This window comes from Thermobia domestica, chromosome 4, assembly GCF_964235325.1.
Source record: "Thermobia domestica chromosome 4, izTheDome1.hap1.1, whole genome shotgun sequence".
NCBI lineage: Eukaryota > Metazoa > Arthropoda > Insecta > Zygentoma > Lepismatidae > Thermobia > Thermobia domestica.
The window spans coordinates 217,286,315-217,307,590 of NC_137457.1; the positions used below are offsets into that span (position 1 = coordinate 217,286,315).

Sequence of the window (21,276 nt, forward strand, 5' to 3'; positions counted from 1 at the left end):
AAATATAACAAAACCAAAGAGTGTATAGAACTTTTTTAAACGTTCCATGAATATATTAAAAGGGTAAGGAAGACGAAGATTATGATAAACGAATTGGTTGAATAGGAGACCCGCTGCTAAGAATCCTAGAAAAATCGTGAGGTAAACCCACGCAAATGGTGTTTGTGAGTCACCTTCTAGAAAATTCGTATCTGATTTTCGAAAATTTGATCAGATTTTTGTATTAGAAGCATTTGTATTTGTAGTAGAAGAAAGACAAAAGTTAAGAGCTCATCGGAAGTTTCACATGAGATGGCTAAGGGCTGAACATTCTTATCTCAGACAATTTGTCCCTAGGAGGAAAAAAATTAATGCAATCTTTGTTTTACGTCCCACGGTTATGACGGTTAGGCTAAAGGAGACGGTGATTATGAGAAATGAATGAGATGGTGGAATGACGAAAGTGTGAGGAAACGGGAGAACCCCAAGAAAACCCACGAGCATGGTGTTTGTCCACCACAAAGTTCACACGGCGCGAGCTGGGATCGAACCAGGGAGTCCAAGCACCGTAGGTGAACGCTCTAGCACTGAACCACTGAGTTTTTATTATTATTTATTAAAATCATACTAGTAGTTCTGATGTGCTGTGACGACTTTTACTTGTATATTTGTTTGGGTATGAATATTGATTAAGGAACCTGGCTGATATTATTTCTTTAAATTAATGTCAATTATTTAACAGCTATCCTTATATAGCTAGCATTTGCATTTCTTATTACTAAGTGCAAACTTCTATCAAGACCACTTCCAAAAACTGCAATTTTTTTTTATCAAGACCACTTCCAAAAAGTGCAAACTTCTATCAAGACAACTTTCAAAATTTATATATAAATTTATTAAGTACAAACTTCTATTAAGACCACTTCCAAAAAGTGCAAACTTCTATCAAGACCACTTCCAAGACTGATATATAAATTTACTAAGTGCAAACTTTTATCAAGACCACTTCCAAAAAGTGTAAACTTCTATCAAAACCACTTCCAAAAAGTGCAAACTTCTATCAAGACCACTTCCAAGACTGATATATAAATTTACTAAGTGCAAACTTTTATCAAGACCACTTCCAAAAAGTGTAAACTTCTATCAAAACCACTTCCAAAAAGTGCAAACTTCTATCAAGACCACTTCCAAGACTGATATATAAATTTACTAAGTGCAAACTTTTATCAAGACCACTTCCAAAAAGTGTAAACTTCTATCAAAACCACTTCCAAAAAGTGCAAACTTCTATCAAGACAACTTTCAAAATTCATATATAAATTTATTAAGTACAAACTTCTATTAAGACCACTTCCAAAAAGTGCAAACTTCTATCAAGACCACTTCCAAGACTGATATATAAATTTACTAAGTGCAAACTTTTATCAAGACCACTTCCAAAAAGTGTAAACTTCTATCAAAACCACTTCCAAAAAGTGCAAACTTCTATCAAGACAACTTTCAAAACTCATATATAAATTTATTAAGTACAAGCTTCTATCAAGACCACTTCCAAAAAGTGCAAACTTCTATCAAGACCACTTCCAAGACTGATATATAAATTTACTAAGTGCAAACTTTTATCAAGACCACTTCCAAAAAGTGTAAACTTCTATCAAAACCACTTCCAAAAAGTGCAAACTTCTATCAAGACAACTTTCAAAACTCATATATAAATTTATTAAGTACAAGCTTCTATCAAGACCACTTCCAAAAAGTGCAAACTTCTATCAAGACCACTTCCAAGACTGATATATAAATTTACTAAGTGCAAACTTCTATCAAGAGCACTTCCAAAATTCATATATAAATTTACTAAGTGTAAACTTCTATTAAGACTATTTCCAGAAAGTGCAAACTTCTATCAAGACCATTTCCAAGAAGTGCAAACTGCTTTCAAGACCCCTTCCAGAAAGTGCAAACTTCTATCAAGACCACTTTTAAACAGTGTAAACTTCTATCAAGACCACTTCCAAAAAGTGTAAACTTGTATCAAGACCACTTCCAAAACGGATATATAAATTTACTAAGTGCAAACTTCCAGAAAAACCACTTCCAAAAAGTTTAAACTTCTATCAAGACCACTTCCAAAACTTATATATAAATTTACTTAGTGCAAACTTCTATCAAGACCACTTCCAAAAATGTAAATTTCTATCAAGACCACTTCCAAAACTGATATATAAATTTAATAAGTGCAAACTTCTATCAAGACCACTTCCAAAAAGTGTGAACTTCTATCAAAACCACTTAAAAAGTGCAAACTTCTATCAAAACCACCTCCAAAAATTGTAAACTTCTATCAAGATTACTTCCAATATTCATATATACATTTATAAAATGAGACGAGATTAGACAAGAAAACCTTATTTCTCGTCTCGTCTTGTCTTGTGAGGAACATTACCACTGACAAACTTGTATGTTATTGACATACATTTCTACACTAGATAGGGGTCATTTGGGGAGGGCAGGAGACAATTGCCTACCCTGAGTTTGAGAGACACATGCTTCCTAACAAATTGTATACTAATATACTAATAAAAATACGTGATGTCAGTGGACAGTCTTCTTCCTCCCTTTGGTAAAATCTGAAGTGACGCTACTGGTACAATATTTCATGTTATATTTGTAAATACAATATTTAATAGAAACATTATTATGAACCTCTAATTACAAACTAATATTGTGTTATAAATTTTGCTAAATGTTAACACTTGTAACAACACTTCATCTTTCATTTCACCTCCTCACAGTGAATAACTTTTTTTTTTTTTTTTTTTTTGGTTCAACTGTCTAAAAATCGAAGTGTACGTGTTTTCTACTGCACACAAAGAGTTTCGGAAGATGTCAGTGTTGCCTATTACAACTCCTTTTATTATGATTAATGTTTACATTGTCCTGATAGATGTAATCATTATTCTTAATTAAGTTTTATAATAATCATTAAAAGTGTTATTTTAAATTAATAATTGCAATAACGATCTTTTGTCAGAAGCCCACATCAGTTTAATAAAAAAGAAAAAAAATGTTGTTTTGAAACACTGTGGAAACAAATTAATTAAAAACAGCATGCTATCATTCTTTCAAAGGTTGCTTGTTTCACACAAACAAATACTTGATTAATTTCTAACAATTAATAATGTTAAGGGGTTAGTGAGTGAATCATCCCCATGTTCATGAGTACAATTCTTCTTTGCGTTCATGAAATAGTAATGAAGAAGTTGAGAAATTTTGTTTTGAGCACGATTCTAAAAGCTGTTCCATTAGTCATGTAACCATTACAGATTACTGATTAAGATAAATTGTATTATTTGTCCTTCGTCTGTGTGCATTCAAAATACGCTAACTGCATTCATTCAAGCATATTATACATCAATCTAACAATTCAACTCACATTCAGACGTAATAATAATAACCCTTTCAAGAACTGTCAGGATATCTTCGTGTACGTGAGAAGATTTTTTAAAATATTCACAACTACAAGACTACCGCTTTGAAATGAACTTACTTCCGATTGTCATTTGTCAATTGCTTTTGGAAATGAGTGCATTGTTACGTTTAAAACTATGACGCAATAACATTAATGACAGTTGTTCATGGTTTGTCAATTTTGTTAAAAGAGGCTATTTTAAAATGGATTGAGTTATTTTTTCTCCTTTTTTTTACTTTTAAGTTCTTGAAAATGTAACCCTTTGTGTATCAAAATAGAATGGGGTAAATTTGGAAAGTTCTTATAGTACGCTGAACGTTGTTGTTGATGGAATGAAAAAGTGTGTGAGTATATATATAAATGTCAATCAGTCAGTCTGACATGTCAAATCCTGTCGCCCTGTTTCGTCACCCTCGCCTCGACCCAGTTTTAATGCTTTTTTTTTTTTCATTTCGAAGCGTGGGAACATGGAATGAGTATAATTTCCCATTGCATTTTTGTTTGCCAATCCTTCAATTGCGCTCTGTCGATTGGGGAGAGGGATGTGTCTTCGTGTGGTTGAATGAATTACTCCGGAAAGGGCAAGGTTAGTCCAGATCGGAAGATTCTCTCTCTCGCCCACAATGTATACTAGTTGCGTTGTTCCCCAAGGAAGTTATAGGGGGGAGGAGCCACAGAATGAAAGCCCAGCTGGTTTGCCTCGTGTGAGAACGTTTGCCTACGGTCCTTTCCCACGCGACAGGCACGCGCCACACACTACCACCTGCATCGTTCTTTCAATGATTAACATTAACATCCACGCGCAGGCGCAAACAGAGGTTTTAAATATAGACGTGCCACGCGACTGGCGCACGACACATTTTCGTCTGCTGGCCAAGACAGTACTCTCACCACTGTGCGCCTGCGCTCTTAGATTTACGCATACACGTGTGTTTATCTTCTAAAAGATCATCTCTCCAGCTTCCGAGATGTCTCCGTGTTCCCACATTCATAAGATGTTTAGCAGAACGAGCAAGAAAATTGTTGGGGTAAGTGTTAATGATATTAAATTTACTTCATATTATTTTGCTCTGGACATAAGGACTTGCATATATTGATTTTTTAAAGTCCAGAATTTTTGCCCTAGATTGACGTATCATTGACGTTTGCAGCATTTATTTGTACCGCAATATGTTCACTCAAGGTTACTTTTTACTAGATTTACTTAAACTTAGAGCATCCAAGATTTTAGAACATTAAAAAAAAAAAAAAAAAAAAAAAATCCTTCCTTAATTATGATAATTGTTATTCAAAGAGTTTTGGATTCGATAGGAAAGTGAGAGTTTCAGGCATGCTAATGTATTTAATGAGCTTTAAATATTTTCTGAAAAGCAATACAAGGTCAACTGTTGTATCAGTTCCTTATTTATGATGGCATTATAATCATCCCGGCTAGCCTAGTGGCCAGTGGGTGTACTTTTCGTGCACGGGGTCCCATGTTCGATTCACAGGGAGAGAGTCTGATATTTGAACCATTATAGTCGTTTGGATTTAACCTTATACCGTCCTGCTTAATCTCTGTGCTGAAAATGGGTGCTATGTTCCTACCAACCAAAGGGAAATATTATTATTATTATTATTATTATTATTATTATTATTATTATTATTATTATTATTATATATCTCGATTTAAACGTGTTTTACCCTGATAATCTTTAACAAATGCAGATTATTAAAAAAATATCCGAAGAATTTCCTTATCATATAACAGGTGTCCAGAATTCCTGATTTTTCTAGTTTCTAGGTTTATTAGAAGATGGGTTGCATTTACTTGGTCCAATTATATCAAAATCCTTTTAGGGTCAATGGCTGTAGCTGAGACAATAGATCAGTCTCATTGTTGCTTTCAGACGTTTTTATCGATTTCCTCACCGAGGTTCTTATACTTGGTTATTTTGGCACTAAATATGGTACTTGTTACGAGTATACTACTTCTTGGTCCATTTGGTTGAGGTTAGTAGTATCCAATCTGTTGGCAGGTAGATATGTATCATCACATTCGTTCTTACTTTCCGATAGCATGTATTTATTATTATTATTATTATTATTATTATTATTATTATTATTATTATTATTATTATTATTATTATTATTATTATTATTATTATTGGGTGCCGCGGTGGCTCAGTGGTACAGCGTTCACCTCTGATGCATGGAATTCTTGTTCGATTCGAGCTCGCACCAAGTTAGCTTTGTGGTGGATAAACACCGTATGTGTGGGTTTTCCCGGGGCTCTCCCGTTTCCTCCCACTCTTCATTCCACCATTTCATACATTTCTCATCATCATCGTTTCTTTTAGCCTACCCAGCATAACCGAGGGACGTAAAAGAAGGAATTATCATTTCTTCTTCTTCTTCTTCTTCTTCTTCTTCTTCTTATTATTATTATTATTATTATTATTATTATTATTATTATTATTATTATTATTATTATTATTATTATTATTATTATTATTATTATTTATTAAACAATTACATGAAACTAAAAGAGTTTCTTAACAGAATAATTTCTGCCTAAATAAATTAACATATAAAGTGTTCAAAGCTATGAAAACTTCTAGATCCTGCTCTCAGCTTTTCAAATCAGCAATCTTTTTGGAAGAATAATTCGTTTTTTTCGGAAACATAAGTTGTTGCCACGAAGCAGGTGATAAATTTTTCGAATAGAATTCAAACAGCCTACAGTTCCACAAGTTCTTTTTAATCTAAGGTACAGAGCACTCTCGGCTGTGGGTATGAGAGTTTATCTGTTAATATCATTCATTCTTTCATAGGCATGATTAATTTATTTTTTTTGCTTATTTGACATTTAAAACTATCGTACATCATTTGGTCATTTCGGAAGGTCAGAGGATTTACCCGACTTCCTCTCGTCTTGATTTGAGAAATACATATTTTCTAATCAATTGTAGGACCTGTACTAAATAAATTATATATTAAAAAAACATGAAACTATTTTTTTGTTTAACGTCCCGTTCAGCAGCGAGGCTATACAAGACGTGGATCTACTGATTAACGTGGAATCCGGACTACATGAGCTTCAGCCGGGAATCGAACCCAGGTCACCCACGCCAAGGGCGCATACGCTATTCGCTTAGCCACGAAGGAGCTCTATGAAACTCTAATGTCTGTGAAGAATCTTGCCTCTCTCCTAGCAAAATCTTAAATGATGTTGCTGGATTAGATCAACTTGACTCTTAACACTGGAAAAGGGACGGCAGTGATTCAGTGGTTAAAAAAAAAATGGTAGGGCGCCCACCTTATACTGCTTGGAGTCATTGGTTCGATTCCAATACGCACTTATTGAGCGTTTTAGAGAACCCCGAAAAAATCCAGCAAAAGGTATTTGTCCAACACAAAGCTTCCTTGCTGCGAGCTGGATCGAAGCAAGGATCCGTATGCACAGAGATGAACGCTCTATTACTGAGCCACCACGGCCCCAAAAGCAATTATTAAAATCGGTGCAGCGGTCTAGGAAGAGTTAGAAAGCAAACATCGTTACATTCTTTTTTATTTATATACCTCGTATATATGTAGTAACAAAACGTCCCATTGTCAAATAAGGCAATTGCTAGAAATGCTTCTTCGGCAATCAATCGTCATAAATAGATTTTAATTCAATTTCAGCTACTCAGACATCAAGTCACTGCTGTTGAGCTATATCAATTTCTGTTAAAAAGTATCCCATAGAAATTTCTCTCAGCGATATGGTGAACATCATCATGACCGTGTTGTTTGTTCGAGGTCCTCCCGTTTCCCTCACATTCTCATATCACCAATAATTTCATAAATAATTTACTTAATTGCATTAATCATCCGTCTCCTTTGACCCCAGTGAATAATCTTATGACGTAAAACTTAAATATTTTAATTTATCTCAGTTTTCTCTTTGCGACCACCTCTGTAATTGACCAATTTTTGTAGGAAGCGATTTGAAATATCGTAAGGTTAGTGTGTTTAGAGCTCCACCTCAACAACTACTTAACTCGACCACCGGACAACGAAGAATACCCCGTGCACTCTCCCTTAAGCAGCTGGTTTTTGCTTAGGCCTACATGTTCGAATCGAACATTCTAATTCATATTCTAAGAAAAATGAATATATTCACATAGACTATTCATAACCTAACATAACCAACAAATATTTTAACTCAATATACCAAGTGACCGAAATTTCTAACGTCCATTACGTGGAAAGGTTTTGAGATCGCAGTGTCTCAGTGGTAGTGTGTTCACCTCCGGTGCATGGGGTCCTTGGTTCGATCCCAGCTCGCACCAAATGAACTTTATGGTAAAGAAAACAGTGTTTGATTTGGTTTTCTCTGGATTCTCCCGTTTCCTCCCACTTTCTTCATTTCATTCATTTCTCATCACCACTCCTTTAGCTTAGCCTGCATAACCGTGGGACGTAAAACTTAAATATTTCATTTCATTTTGGAACGGTTTTGTTTTCTTAAAGGAGCGAATTCGTGTATACACTAACACTTAAGAACTTAACATAGCGTACAACATTTGTATGTCAGGAGGTAGTGACTCATCCACTTTGTTTATCTGAAATGTCTTTCAGCAAGATGAAAAATGTTATGAATCATGAAAGTGTAGTTCTGAAAGTCTAATGAAATAATTCGAATATTAGTGCTCTTCACAAATTGAACTGAAATCATATAAGACAAACTACAGTTCTTAAAAATTCGCAACACTAAAATTAAAATAGTACAAAATAATATTCTTCATTGCCCTCTGAAAACAAAGCCAGGTAAAGATAATGAAGCGATATCAATTCAATATTACTTAATGTTATTGCAGGAGTTATTGAAACCTGTAAACCAATTACATATATGTATTAATCTAGATTTTTCCTTCGATTTTTATTTTTTTATTTTCGGAAATTTCATTATTTGCTTTTGAAACATTTTTCATTTTCAAAAATTTGATTTTTTCATACGGATTTTTCTTTTCAAAAAATGTGGCCCTTCTTACACGTGTTTTGTTACTAAATGTGTAGTTACAACTAACTAGAAGGCGAATAGCTAATAGCATTGTCAAATATACATTATGATTATAACTCCTCGTATCAGTGGAACAAAATAATAAAATATTAAATATCAGTTAAGCAATAGAGCTTCTCTCGTTTTGATTATGCATTTCATTTCTTTCCTTTGTGGTTTCACACAGAGAGGGAAAGAAACTCTGCTCTTTCGCAACTTCAGGCATTCCTCTTCATTTTCGTTTTCATGAAAATGTATTCTACTTCATGAAATGAAATGGAATGAAATCTTTCAGTTTAACGTCCCACGATTACGTCCGTTAGGCTAAGGGAAACGGATGATAAGGCAACTGAATGAGGATGTGGGAGGAAACGGGGTATCCCAAGAAAACCCACGGACACGATGTTGTCCACCACAAACTTACTTCGCCGGGGATTGAACCAGAAACTCCACGCAACAAGGTAAGCGCTCTACCACTGAACCACTGTGCCACACCCCCTTCTATTCTGTTTCATGTGTTAACAAGCTTTGTCCTTCTTTTGTTCAAAGATTCTTCGAACAGAAAGCAAGATTCGTTAATTTCACTCTTTAAAAGCATTTTTGACTTTCCCAAAAGGATTTTCAATAGGCTGTTCTCTCTCTCTCTCTTTTTTTTTTCGTTTCTTGAAAAATTTGTTACTTTCCGATTTTTTTTCCCTTGTATATTTTTCGGAACATTTTTCGATTTCCGTTTAAAGAAAAGTTTGAATTATTTACTAGTTGAAGCTGCGCTCTCTCTCTAACAGCGCATCATTCACGTATGAGCTTGAATCTTCTTGTCATTCCTCACAACACTTGTACATGTCCCTTTACAGACACAAGTGAAAGACATTTTGATAAAAATCGGCAAGGGTACCATAAAGTTGCAGTATATATGTTGGAACAAACATTTAAACCTAGCATTTTACTATTAGATTCACTTTTCGGAAAATTCCTTTCTCCATGTTGCATTTTCGAAAAAAAAAAAAAAAAGTTCATCTCTAATGTAACTTTATATACTGCAATGAGAGGGCGTATTCATGACTTATAGACTCTCTTGAAAAAGTAATTACTGGATAAAAAAGAGTAGCAAACAAAGACAGTTTACAATTGAATCTTTCTTTGTAAACAGTCAACTTAATTTCAAGTAATGGAAAACATATTAATGTAATTGTAATTGAATGAAATATATTAACAATGTTTCATTCGACTTTTGTAAAATTTCGATAAGGAGCTTTGTGACATGGCTTCCCTCTTGTGGACTCCCCTATATTGTATAATTTCTATTCTAGTTGTCAGCCTGTTAAACTGGCTATTTTCAGCGGAGCCAATGATACAATATGAGATCAATGATTATTTCAGAGGGTGGCTCGGGGAAAATATCCCCTCCCAGAGCCAAGAAATACCCCCGGGATCATATATCTTATCGTGTTCAACGTAGATTCCCATTATTTCCATAATACTACTTTTTACTACAGTGTATTAAAATTTACTCTTGGAGAAATTCTTCTAAGATCAACATTGCATGAGGTTCTCGTAGACAGGCTTAAATATGTCAAATTTTGTATATTTACGTTTAGTTCCTTTAAGGGAACAAGGAACTCATCCGATTTTGACCGAAGTGGTAGTAAACCTTGACTTACGTAGTTCCAAGAGAAATATGAGTTTGCAGACAGTTTCTGAGTTACAGGCCTTACAGTTGGAGATTCAGTTTTGTCAAATTTTCGAAAGAAAGATAAGTCTTTGATCGTTACTTAGAACAAAAGGAAAAAAAAATACATAGAATTAACGTGTCAAGCGTTAATGTGACGCATAAGAAAGTTTATCTCTCAGTTTAATGTCCCATGATTATGCCCTTTAGGCTGAGAGAGTCGGATCATTAAGGCATGACTGATGATGGAAGAATCGGTGAAATGAGAATGTGGGAGGCAATGGGAGTACCCCGGGAAAACCCATAGACACGATGTTGTCTACCACGAACTTCTTTGGCCGGGATCGAACCAGGGATCCCCACGTATGCAGATAAACGCTCCACCACCGAGCCATCGTGTCCCTATAAAAAAGTTTAGCTGTGTTGTAAATGCAATGTGTGGAGGTATGGTGGCTCAGCAATACAATGCTCACTTTTAGTGTCCCTGGTTAGATTACAAGCCATATGAGTTTATGGCGAACAACATCGTATCTGTGAGTTTTCTAGCAGATCTCTCATTTCCTTTAACATTGTCGTTCCGCCAAGTGTTTCATAACAATTAACTTTCTTTAATCATCTTTAATCAACTGTTTCTCTTAACCTAAAGGATATAATCTTTTTTAATGTAGTGTGTACTTAAATAAATATTTTCTTAAAAATTAATGTAGGACGAATTTTTACACGATAGTTAGACATTAATTACAAATAGCATACGTTACTTTCAGGACAATTGGCATCATTGTTAGGAATAAGAATATAGACCCTATGTATCTTCCTTAGAAGACAAATAACAACAAAGATACTGCGGTACCTCAGTGGTAGAACGCTCCCTCTGCTATATGGAGTTCCTCATTCGATTGAAGCTACTACCAAGTAAGATTCATAATGGATACACACTGTGCATGCGTTTTCTTGGGGTTCTTCCGTTTTCTCCTACTTTCGAGATTCCATCCCTATCATCCATCTTATTATCAGCGTCTCACTTAGTCTTGGTGCATAATCATAAGACGTTAAAAGAGAAACAATAAATAGATCTAGTTAACAGCAGATTTGTTATACATATACTATGTAAATGAATATATAAGCAGAATAGAAATTATCAGTTGTATTGGCAGCGAACGACGTATACTTTTCAACGCAACGGAAACCTGTTTTTCTCGTATTTATAGAAAATGGTGCATGCGTTTTTACTCTCCAGCATTTGTCCAGCTCAATGTGATCCACCGACTGATATGTGAATTTCTGACTTATCTTTAGATAAGTTTATAGTGATACAAAAGTTAGAATTTAAGAGTTGATCATGAGATAGGCTATATCTCATTATCTACACTTTGTGCTGTCTATCTGGCTACAGTCGTAATGAAAAGCTTAATGACGGAGTACTTCATCAGTTTCATCTTAACAGGATTATCGTATGGCATCAATTTTTAGCTTTTCAGAAAGCTTAGTTTTGTCGGCTTTCTCGGAAGACTACGCATGAAGACGTGCTATCAACAACATCATTTTGTTCAGCTTAGTAAGTCATATCGATTGGTGTATTCTCGCTTTCTCTCTCTATGTCCTACGGAACCCAGAGGTTTACAATCCTGCGTTCACAAACGTTCTTCATTGGTTAAGAAGTTCTGTTCTTAGCCAATTGGATCCAGTTTCTACTTTGTATTCCTATTTCTTCGAGATCCATCCCAATACTGTCCTCGCACTGCGTCTAGGTCTTCCTAATGGTTATTTTCCGATTGGACTTCCAGTTAAAACTTTAAAAGCGTTCCTACTTTCTTCCATTCTGGCTACATGACCTGCCCATCCGAGCCTCCTATACTTGATCATCCTTAGTATGTGTGGTAAACCGTATATATTATGCACTTCCTCATTATGAAGTTTCCTCCATTTCCCATTCCCGTTCCTCCTGGGTCCGAATATTCGTCTCAGGATTTTATTCTCAAGTAGTTTCATTCTGCGTTCTTTCCTCAGAGTAAAGGACCATATTTCGCAACCATACAGCATGATTATCATTTTATATATTTTAAGCTTCAAACTCCTCGACAGAATTCGCGACAACAAAATACTTTGAACTTAATAATGGAATAATATGAATTCTCTGCTTTCAGTCGACATTCAATTTCTTCGTGAATATAATTTTGATCTATTCATATTCATCCTAGATATTTGGAAGTGTCCACTGTGTCGAAAGTATTATTTGATATTTTAAAGCGTCATAACAGTGTTTCTTCCAGACATGATTTTGGGGGCACTGCTCCCCCCTCCGCACTCTGAGAGTGCCTCCCGGAAGAGACCAAAAAATACGTTTATAATATAATAATAAATAGAATAGTACCAGCAGTGCCCCCCCCCCGGAACATTTTTTTTTCTGAAAGAACGACTGGTCCATAATATTATGATCCCGACGAATTTCCATTATTTAGTTTTCTCTGCATTTACTTCTAAACACATGTCCTTGCACGCGTTTAATAGAACCTACGCATTTCTTTCCTGATGTTCTCCCAGCATCTTCTATTTTATTTATATCATCAACATATGCCATAACATGGTAAATACCATTCAGTTCTAGGTCCTGGTTGCTGTCTTTGATTTTATTTATAGGCTAATAACACTGTAGATTTTTAATCTCTTCAAGAATTGAATCTTTTAAAATTCTTTCTTAGCGAACATCTATAAATTACAGTATCTAGAACAACCTTGGCAGATTAATCTCAATCAATGAGCAATCAACAACGATGCAATGATAAGTTATTTAGTGATATTTCGCTGTTATATATGATGCCTCAGAGGCCTGTGTTATTCCTATGTAGAGTTGCCCATGTTGTGTGTGTGTGTGTGTAAGAAGGTTTTATCGTCTCGCCTCGTTTCGTCAGTTTTGAGTTGAGTTGAGTTGATTTTGAGTTTAACGTCCCGTTCAGCAGCGAGGCTATATGAGACGTGGACCTACTGATTAACGTGGAATCCGAACCACATGAGCTCCCGCCGGGAATCGAACCCGGGTCTCCCACGCCAAAGGTGCGTACGCTAACCGCTTAGCCACAGAGGAGCTCTTCGTCAGTTTTGTAGAAGTTTCATCTTGTCTCGAAAAGCTTTTCCCGGCTCCACTCTATTTTTTTTTTTTTTTTTTTTTTGTCTTGTTTTGTAAATTCAAAATGTATTCCTTGATTTCTTGGATAATTTCATCTAGAACTTATCAGAATTCTTCCTACAATACCTTTATCAATTTATAGTTTTTAAAGCTTACTGTGAACCATGTAAAACTAAAACATTGTTTGAGCCCTACGATTTGGGCGAGCTTCTTTCTCCCACGAGACTCGTGAAAAATCTCCGTCTCATCATAATACCCGTCTCCGAAACGAAACGAGAACAATCGTGCCTCTTAACTCGCCTCGAATTAAAAAAAAAAAAATGTTGTCTCGACTAGAAATTTCCCCTTCTCGTAGACAACACTATTCTCACGGCTGCAATAGTTAATGTTGTTCCTTATAGTTATCATTCCATCTGCCCTCCTTAACTACGTCTACCAGTACGTTGATAACTGTTTACACTGTTCTCAGGACATTTAAGTATCCCTAATGCTCACTGATGGCCTGTTTTCTTTACTTTTATCAGTATCCTGTGGCACGCGTCCTGTCTTCTGGTTCACCCTGTATATCTGAGGAACGATGCTGTGTATATATACAGGCTGGACAGTTTATCTTGATACGCCTTTGTAACTTTTAAACTATTAGACAAAAAACGTTGAAACTTTGTACCATGCAAATACAATGCAAGGGGATACTGTTTGATTTACTCTGCAATATAACCAAGTTAACAGTGTTACCAACCCAACATAGTTATATTTTTCAAATGACACTATGTAAATCAGTGTTGCAAACTAAGAACGCTACAGGATCACAAACATCCAAATTTTGGTGGCCTCTGTAGCAGTAACAAAGTAAGTGAGATGGACAGAGCAATGCACATCGAAAGTACTTTAGTATCTAATGCTATGATCATGATATTCTTTCGTTTGAATGGAAAGAAAGATACGAAGGAATGGAAATTGGATTTTTTCAGAAGCCTTTATTTCGGAAAACTGTTTAGATAAATACCTCAATTCCTATTATATAGATAGCTTTCAATAGCCCGGCCATCTTTAATAATGTCGTTTGCAGCAATTTGATATATCAAACCGTTCTGGAGAGATGGTAAATATTGGCAAAGTTTCCTAACACTACTTAAAATTCTGTAATTTCGCAATTACATCTACACAAAGTATTGTTGTAATGTTATGCTAGAAACAAAGTAAATGAAAAAATGTTTTTGGAAGTTCCCATAAATAAATCATTTTAAGCAATACAGCAATAAAATGGAATTTAACATTTTTTTTCATATCTCCGTAATGGTTTGAGATATAAAATTGCTGTTAATGGCATTATGATCTTCATGCCTATCGAAAACCATCTATGTGATTGCGTGTGATACTTAGCTAAACACGTTTTTGAAATAAAATCTTTGAAAAAAGTCAAATTTTCAATTCCTTGTAACTTTGTTTCTTTTTTCGAAATACGTCACATTATGCCTTAGTATTCAATACTAAGGTACTTTCAACGTGCATTATTCCTGTCGGTGTCACTTGCTTAATTACTATTGTAGAACCCTTCAAAATGCAATAGTTTTTCGATGTTTGCAATACTGTAGTGTCCTTAGTTTGCAACACTGTGTAATAAATGTGCAACTATAAAATTTCGTTTTACAGGTAGATTTAAAATATATAGTAACCTGACTAGCACCATTTGAAAATATATAACTTTATGTTAAGTTTGCAACGCTGTTAATCTGGTGGTATTGAAGAGTATGCCAAACAACGTCCTCTAAGTCTCTATCCCCAGATTATCGATTGTTGAAGTTCAAACACGCCTTAGCGTACCACCCTCTAGATATAGTTATTTCCTTTTCTTTATTAAAATGTTGTATGTGAACGAAATAATAATTATTGTATTTCTAAAAAAAAGAACTTTCTATCTCTCTTTACAGGCTCTTAAGAAAGTGATGAGCAAACGAAAGAGCTACCAAGTGACGTCACCATCTAATCATCTCCCATCTAAGAACCAGGAACAAGTGCCAGAACAGGCGAAACCTCAACAACAGCCACCAGCAACAGAATCTGCAGAGGAGGTTGCTCTTCAACAGACGTGTGAAGAAGACGACCAGAGTGTTACCACGATGCTCACGTGGGTGGACGAAGAAACTGCCGACAACTTGTTTAATGAAGCAGTCGAAAGGAAAATGACTCTCATAAATTAAGTTTAACAAGACGAGACTACGCTATGGTTAAAAAAGATTCTTCTTGCTTTTGAACTCACATGAAAAAAAATCAAGTTTCCGACTGTGTTATGTTGTTTTTTGCTCAAGTCTATAAGAAAAATGAAAAGGACCGTATTGATTAACAGGAACCAAGAAAACTAATTATCTGTTTCTATTTGCCCAACTTCTCAGGCCGAAGAGTAATTTACTACAAGAAAAGGATTTAGTAAAGAACTCCGTGCAGGAACGCCTAATTACCTCACAATTACCACGTTTTGAAAAACACTATTCTGGATATTAAATTAGTTTCAAGTAAACAGTTTCTCGAGAACTTTATAGAATACGTACTAACGGAACTCCGATAAGTACATATGTGATACACGTTAGGAACCTCTTAGTTTTGACTCTTGCGACACTCACGATCTGGAAAATCAAAATGTTCTATAGGAAGTTAAAAATTAATGTGTAGAAATCTGTCAAGTGAAATATTAAATGCGTTTCTCAAACCTTTTACAAGTAAGGACCACTTTTGTTAGTCAAAATCTAAGTCTTAATTACTAATCAATATACAATGAAGTGTTAACCACCCTGCTCTAGCTTCCTAGAACGAATTTATCATTTATTTTTTAATGTTTTGAGCATATATGTACCAGAGTACTTATATTTTAGAAGTATATTATTTTAAAAGTCTGTTAATTGTATTTTGGTGCTAATAGAAGAAATGTCATGTTAGTTCCTTTTAATAATTGAAGACCATTAATTTATTACCGTATTTATTTATGTATTTATTTAGACAAAGTAGAGTAAGGAATTTCATAAAATATCCACCCTAGGAAAGTGAAAGACACTTGCTTGTGTGATTTCCGAATTCTGTTTGAGATTCTAAACTATAGTGAATTGCGTTTCATCCTTTTTTTTTCTAACTGATGTTCAATCAGATTTCGGGTACCATTTGTGAACCATAGTTTGAGAAACGCCGTACTAAACAATCAACGGAAGCACTTGTATCTGCAAGAAATAACAAACGCAGAAAACATTGTCATTTTTCATATTTGGAATTGTAACAGTAGTAAATATAGGTTATATACGGTATTATTGCTCTCCTCCAGCATGATGGGATCAATTGAAGTAAAAACTCAAAACCTGACTAAAGCATAAGAACTTATATTAATAACTTTGTGTTATAGTAGTTTCAACAATGGATCATGATCTTTACTAGATATTATGAAGTATTTCGTACAAGGTTACAGCTTATAATTCCTAGGGAATGAGAGGCCATTTTTATTATCCAACCAATTTCTTGTCATCATTTTTATGAATCTCAGTTTTTAACTAGGTACAAACATCAACTTTTTAAAATCTCAACTTTTTAATTATATGTTCGTTTTTCAAGTTGAACTTTAAGTACAGGGTCTCAGCTTTCATAATTAGACACACGCTTTCTCTTTTTTGTATCTCAACTTTTAATTAGGTACACACCTCGATCCTATGTTATGTTTTCCTGTCCTCTTTCTTTTCTATCTTACCTAATACTTAATTCCTCAATTTATGAATCATTAATTCACTGATCATATTCATTAATCTCTCATTTTCTTCTCTTCTTATCAACTATGCCTCTTTCCACGTTCTTATAACACTTCTTTCCCTTGCTAGTTCGTCTACGCCTTATCAGTCTATTTCATATCCAGTTTTACTCACATGTTTGTGCATATCGTTGTTCTCTCTTAACGCTGTGTTATTTTGTCCTTTCTCCTAACCTCTTTGCCAGAAATTCATTGGAAATATTTTCCGGATTTTGAAGGCAAATTTTCTGTTCCTGCATGAAAACAGCACTAAGTGCCAAGATTAACCCTTAATAGTCTCAGAAGGTCGTTGTTTCTTTCCTACTTTCCGATGACCGTATCTTTTTATCTAAGATTAGGCATTACACTTAGAGCTTCATGCAAAATGATATTAAGTAGTGCATATTTCTTTGTTAATAAAGTATTAATCCGTCACTGAAGTAAAAGCAATGCGTTCCGTGCGTACAAATAACTTAGAACTAAAGCAATCAATATTTACAAAATATATTAAATATTCCCTTACTTATAAATACATTGAGCTTTGTGAGCTAAATACTACCCTTATTTTGATGAGTTTGTTTCCTAAAATTAACATGTTCATTTATACAACTTTTGCGGGAGACAGGAAAATTTTATCATTCTGAAACAAAAAGATTTATAGTGACCATTGGAACCATCTTGTGCATTTTATCACTATCATAGGCATTGATACGCAAAGAGTTTCAGCGTTACGGGCGTTTTTTTATTTGTTTTGTTTTACAAGGATTTTTTATCCGACAAAATTAGTGTAAATGGACATATTACCTAAACTCCTCATTTATTCAATTAGTATACGTAAAGAAATTTTAAAAAGACAATAGATAGTTTTTATACTGAGTATTTCATGTGATGTTAGACTAATATTACGATATTTTTTATGTATGTACCTGATGAAAAATATGTTGTACTTCACTGTACACGTTTTTGTATAAAAGAATTTATAGAATATGTAAATTTTCTATGCACTGTACATAACTGAAAAATAGAATATAATATATATACATACATAATAATAAAATGATAGTTCTAGTAAAAATTATCTTTTATTGTAATCTTTGCCTTGTATATCAGAGAGTTTACATTAGTTTATTTAATAATTTATTAATGATCATTTTAACAAAGTCTAATATAGCTTTCGCCGTAGTTTCTCAAATATAAGTTTGATTAGCATAAAGAATTAGGCCTATATTTCTGGGCTTTCGGCATCTATGGCCATTTTACGAGGTATGACGTCTCCTGGTGATCACACTATCCGAAGAAGTGGAAAAGGAAGCTCCCTAGAACCTTTATGTTAGGTACAATCCCGGCATTTGTCGGGTATGAATGAGGAAAATCCAGGAGAAACCTCACTCAAAATGGCTGACCTGAAAAGGCTTTTACACTTTTCCGACCGAGTAACCTACTCGGAATCGTATCCGGACCGTTCACATCAAAGGCGAGAGCGTTAAAGCGTCTATGTCTAAAGGTAAGTTTGAGCAAAGAAATGTATATACCGTGTTGGTCCTAAAATAAGCTGCACTTTTTATCAAAATTTCGACTGCGAAAATTTAATGTGTGGATTATATTTGTAACCTTATAAAAATTGCTTACTCTTAGTAAAAATTACTTTAAATGACAGCTCTGATGCATGGTCGTTGTCCCAAATCTAACAACATGTTATCTGTTCATAGCAATTGTATGCGACAAATGTGGAATTTATTCAACTTCTGCTACAAAGCATTCTATAATGAGACGTTCAGGACACAGGGGAATCGAGTCAATGATTAAAGTTGTGAGGAAAAGAGGCATAAATTGAAGAGAGGTGGAACTGGAGAGGAAAGGTCCAGATTTATAATATTTAGATATGAGTCTTTTAAGCTCTGAAAGGAACTTTAGATAGCGATCTTAAGGATGAAATATGTTCAAAATGACCAAAAAAAAGTTGATTTGATTCCGTTGTACGCTGAACGAGGCAAATGTTGAGTTGTAATGAATCCATTCATTACTTTGTAGATTGACTATGAAGTCTGAAATCTTTAGAAGGTTAGTCATCACCTGAGTGTAAAGGCACTCCTCTGTTCCTCTCACGAATGGATTAGCACCACTTGTCACGTAACTTTCCAATGTCTTAAAAAAAATAATTCCTCTCTAATACAATAGATGTATGTTGAAACTATCTCTAAAAATAAATTGAATCAATGATCAGAGGATAATACGTGTGCTTGTTAAGTCAGATCGGATTTGCCTTCGATCAAATCCATAATCAGCTCTGTGAATTTACAATTACGAACAAACACATTGCACTGATAAACTGTACTTTATCGTATATCCATTTAGTCAACTAATCCTTGGCAGGTTTACTGCTTTCCAGCAGCTGAACCAAACACAGTATTACAATTATATTATAAGAAATTAAGAAAATTCAAGAAACACAAAACTCCGGGTGTAGACGAAATTCCAGCTGAGTTAATTATAACTGGCGGAGAAAAATTGTGGAACAAGATACACGAACTCATTCTCCTTATTTGGAACAGGGAAGAATTGCCACAAGAGTGGAAAGAATCAATCATTGCTTCATCAGAAAGCCGATAAAACTGATTGTAGAAATTACCGAGGCATTCCTTTCCTATCAACATTCTATAAAATCCTCTCAAACATCCTATTAGTAAAATTGACCATATACACAGATGAAATTATTGGAGGTTATTAGTGCGGATTTATGCGAAATTGATCAACTATCGACCAGATATTTACTATTCGACAAATACTCGGAAAGAAATAGGAATACAATACCGTGTACAACAATTATTTATTGATTTTAGAAAGACCTACGACTCGGTTAGAAATGACAATTTTACAACATTCTTACAGAATTTGAAATACAGGAAAAGGCTAATTAAATTAAGGTGTGTTTATATGAATCCCAAAGTAAAGGCCGAGTAGCAAAATTCTTGTCCAGGAGCTCTCCGTCGAGAGAACCTGAAACAAGGAGATCCGTTGTTGTCATTATTATTCAACTTTGTTCTAGAGTACGCCGGATATATATTGTATTGTCGGATATATATAAATCAATGACGGCAACTAGTACCTAGAGTTGAATGGTATTTACCAGGTTATGGTGTATGTGGATGACGTAAATACAATAGGGGATGATAGGAGGACAATAGAAAGAAATGCAGAAGTCTTATTAAACGCTTGCAAGGACATGGATTTGGAAGTAAATGCAAAGAAAAATAAATACATGGAAGTTCGCCGGGATCGTAATACTGCAAATTATGGATGCTTTAAAAATTAAAATATCAAATAATACTTTCGACGAAGTGGATTCTTTCAAATATCAAGGGCTAAATGTTAACAGACAAAAACCATATCCACAAAGAAATTAAATGTGGACTGAAAACAGAAAATGACTTTTATTATTCAGTTGAAAATCTTCTGTCGTCGCATACCTTTAAATGATAGCGTTAAGATTCGTGGCAAAGTTTCGGTGCAATTAGTCTTACACGCTCTAGAACATGCAAACAAACGCGCGCACAACAATTAAAATCACCATTGTAAATTTATAGAGCATTTTTCCGATGATCATTAATCATATAACAATAACAAGAACAACAATCGGGAGGTCCTGCGGATCACGAGTCAACATCTTTGTCTTTGGTTGCTCGTACTTGAAAATAGCCAAAGCTAAGAGTACGAAACGGAGTAACACCGTAGAAGATTCATATCAATCAAATGGAACCAAACAGAACTTCCAAGCTTCCTCAAACACATAATAAGAAATCATTTACCACAGTAACCTTCAGAGGTGGACTTTGATGTTTATTCAATATAGCAAATATTTTCTATAAGGTTTGGCAATCATTCACAGTGCTTATGTTAAAATCGGTCAAAATTGAACCGATGAGTTTAACTAAGCTTTTAAAACAAATATATTATCACGAACTACCTTAAACTAATTTATTAAATCTTTGTCCGTGATTGTACTTTTAGTTCATTACTTCTGGAAATGACTTACAAAGGACAGTGAAAGGAAAGTTTGGACATTTCAAAGCTCAATTGTGATTAACTTAAGTATTCTTTATCTGTAAAAACTGCTATGTAATTCTATCTTGAATTTGTTTCCATGTATCAGCTGGGGTTAAAGTGGATCTTTACAAGTAGGGAGACGGTAGGTAGCGGCATGACGTCACGCCGTCCCCCTGCTTATCTTTGCACATTGTAATATTTA

The 21,276-nt window shown here is 34.6% G+C and overlaps 1 protein-coding gene across 3 annotated transcripts in view; it reads left to right on the forward strand.

Annotated features, from left to right (window-relative positions):
* The window catches only part of LOC145683863 (uncharacterized), a 102,818-nt gene extending 85,015 nt beyond the window's left edge, over nucleotides 1-17,803 (forward strand). For 2 of the 3 annotated variants that reach the window (XM_081755481.1, XM_081755480.1), the window contains one exon: nucleotides 15,199-17,803. In XM_081755481.1, coding sequence (XP_081611607.1) covers nucleotides 15,199-15,468 — 270 coding nt within the window. In that variant the 3' untranslated portion in view covers nucleotides 15,469-17,803. Of the gene's footprint in view, nucleotides 1-4,055; nucleotides 4,477-15,198 lie in introns of those variants that run through there. The other variant, XM_081755479.1, reaches the window with a different exon arrangement.
* Nucleotides 17,804-21,276: the final 3,473 nt, after the last annotated feature.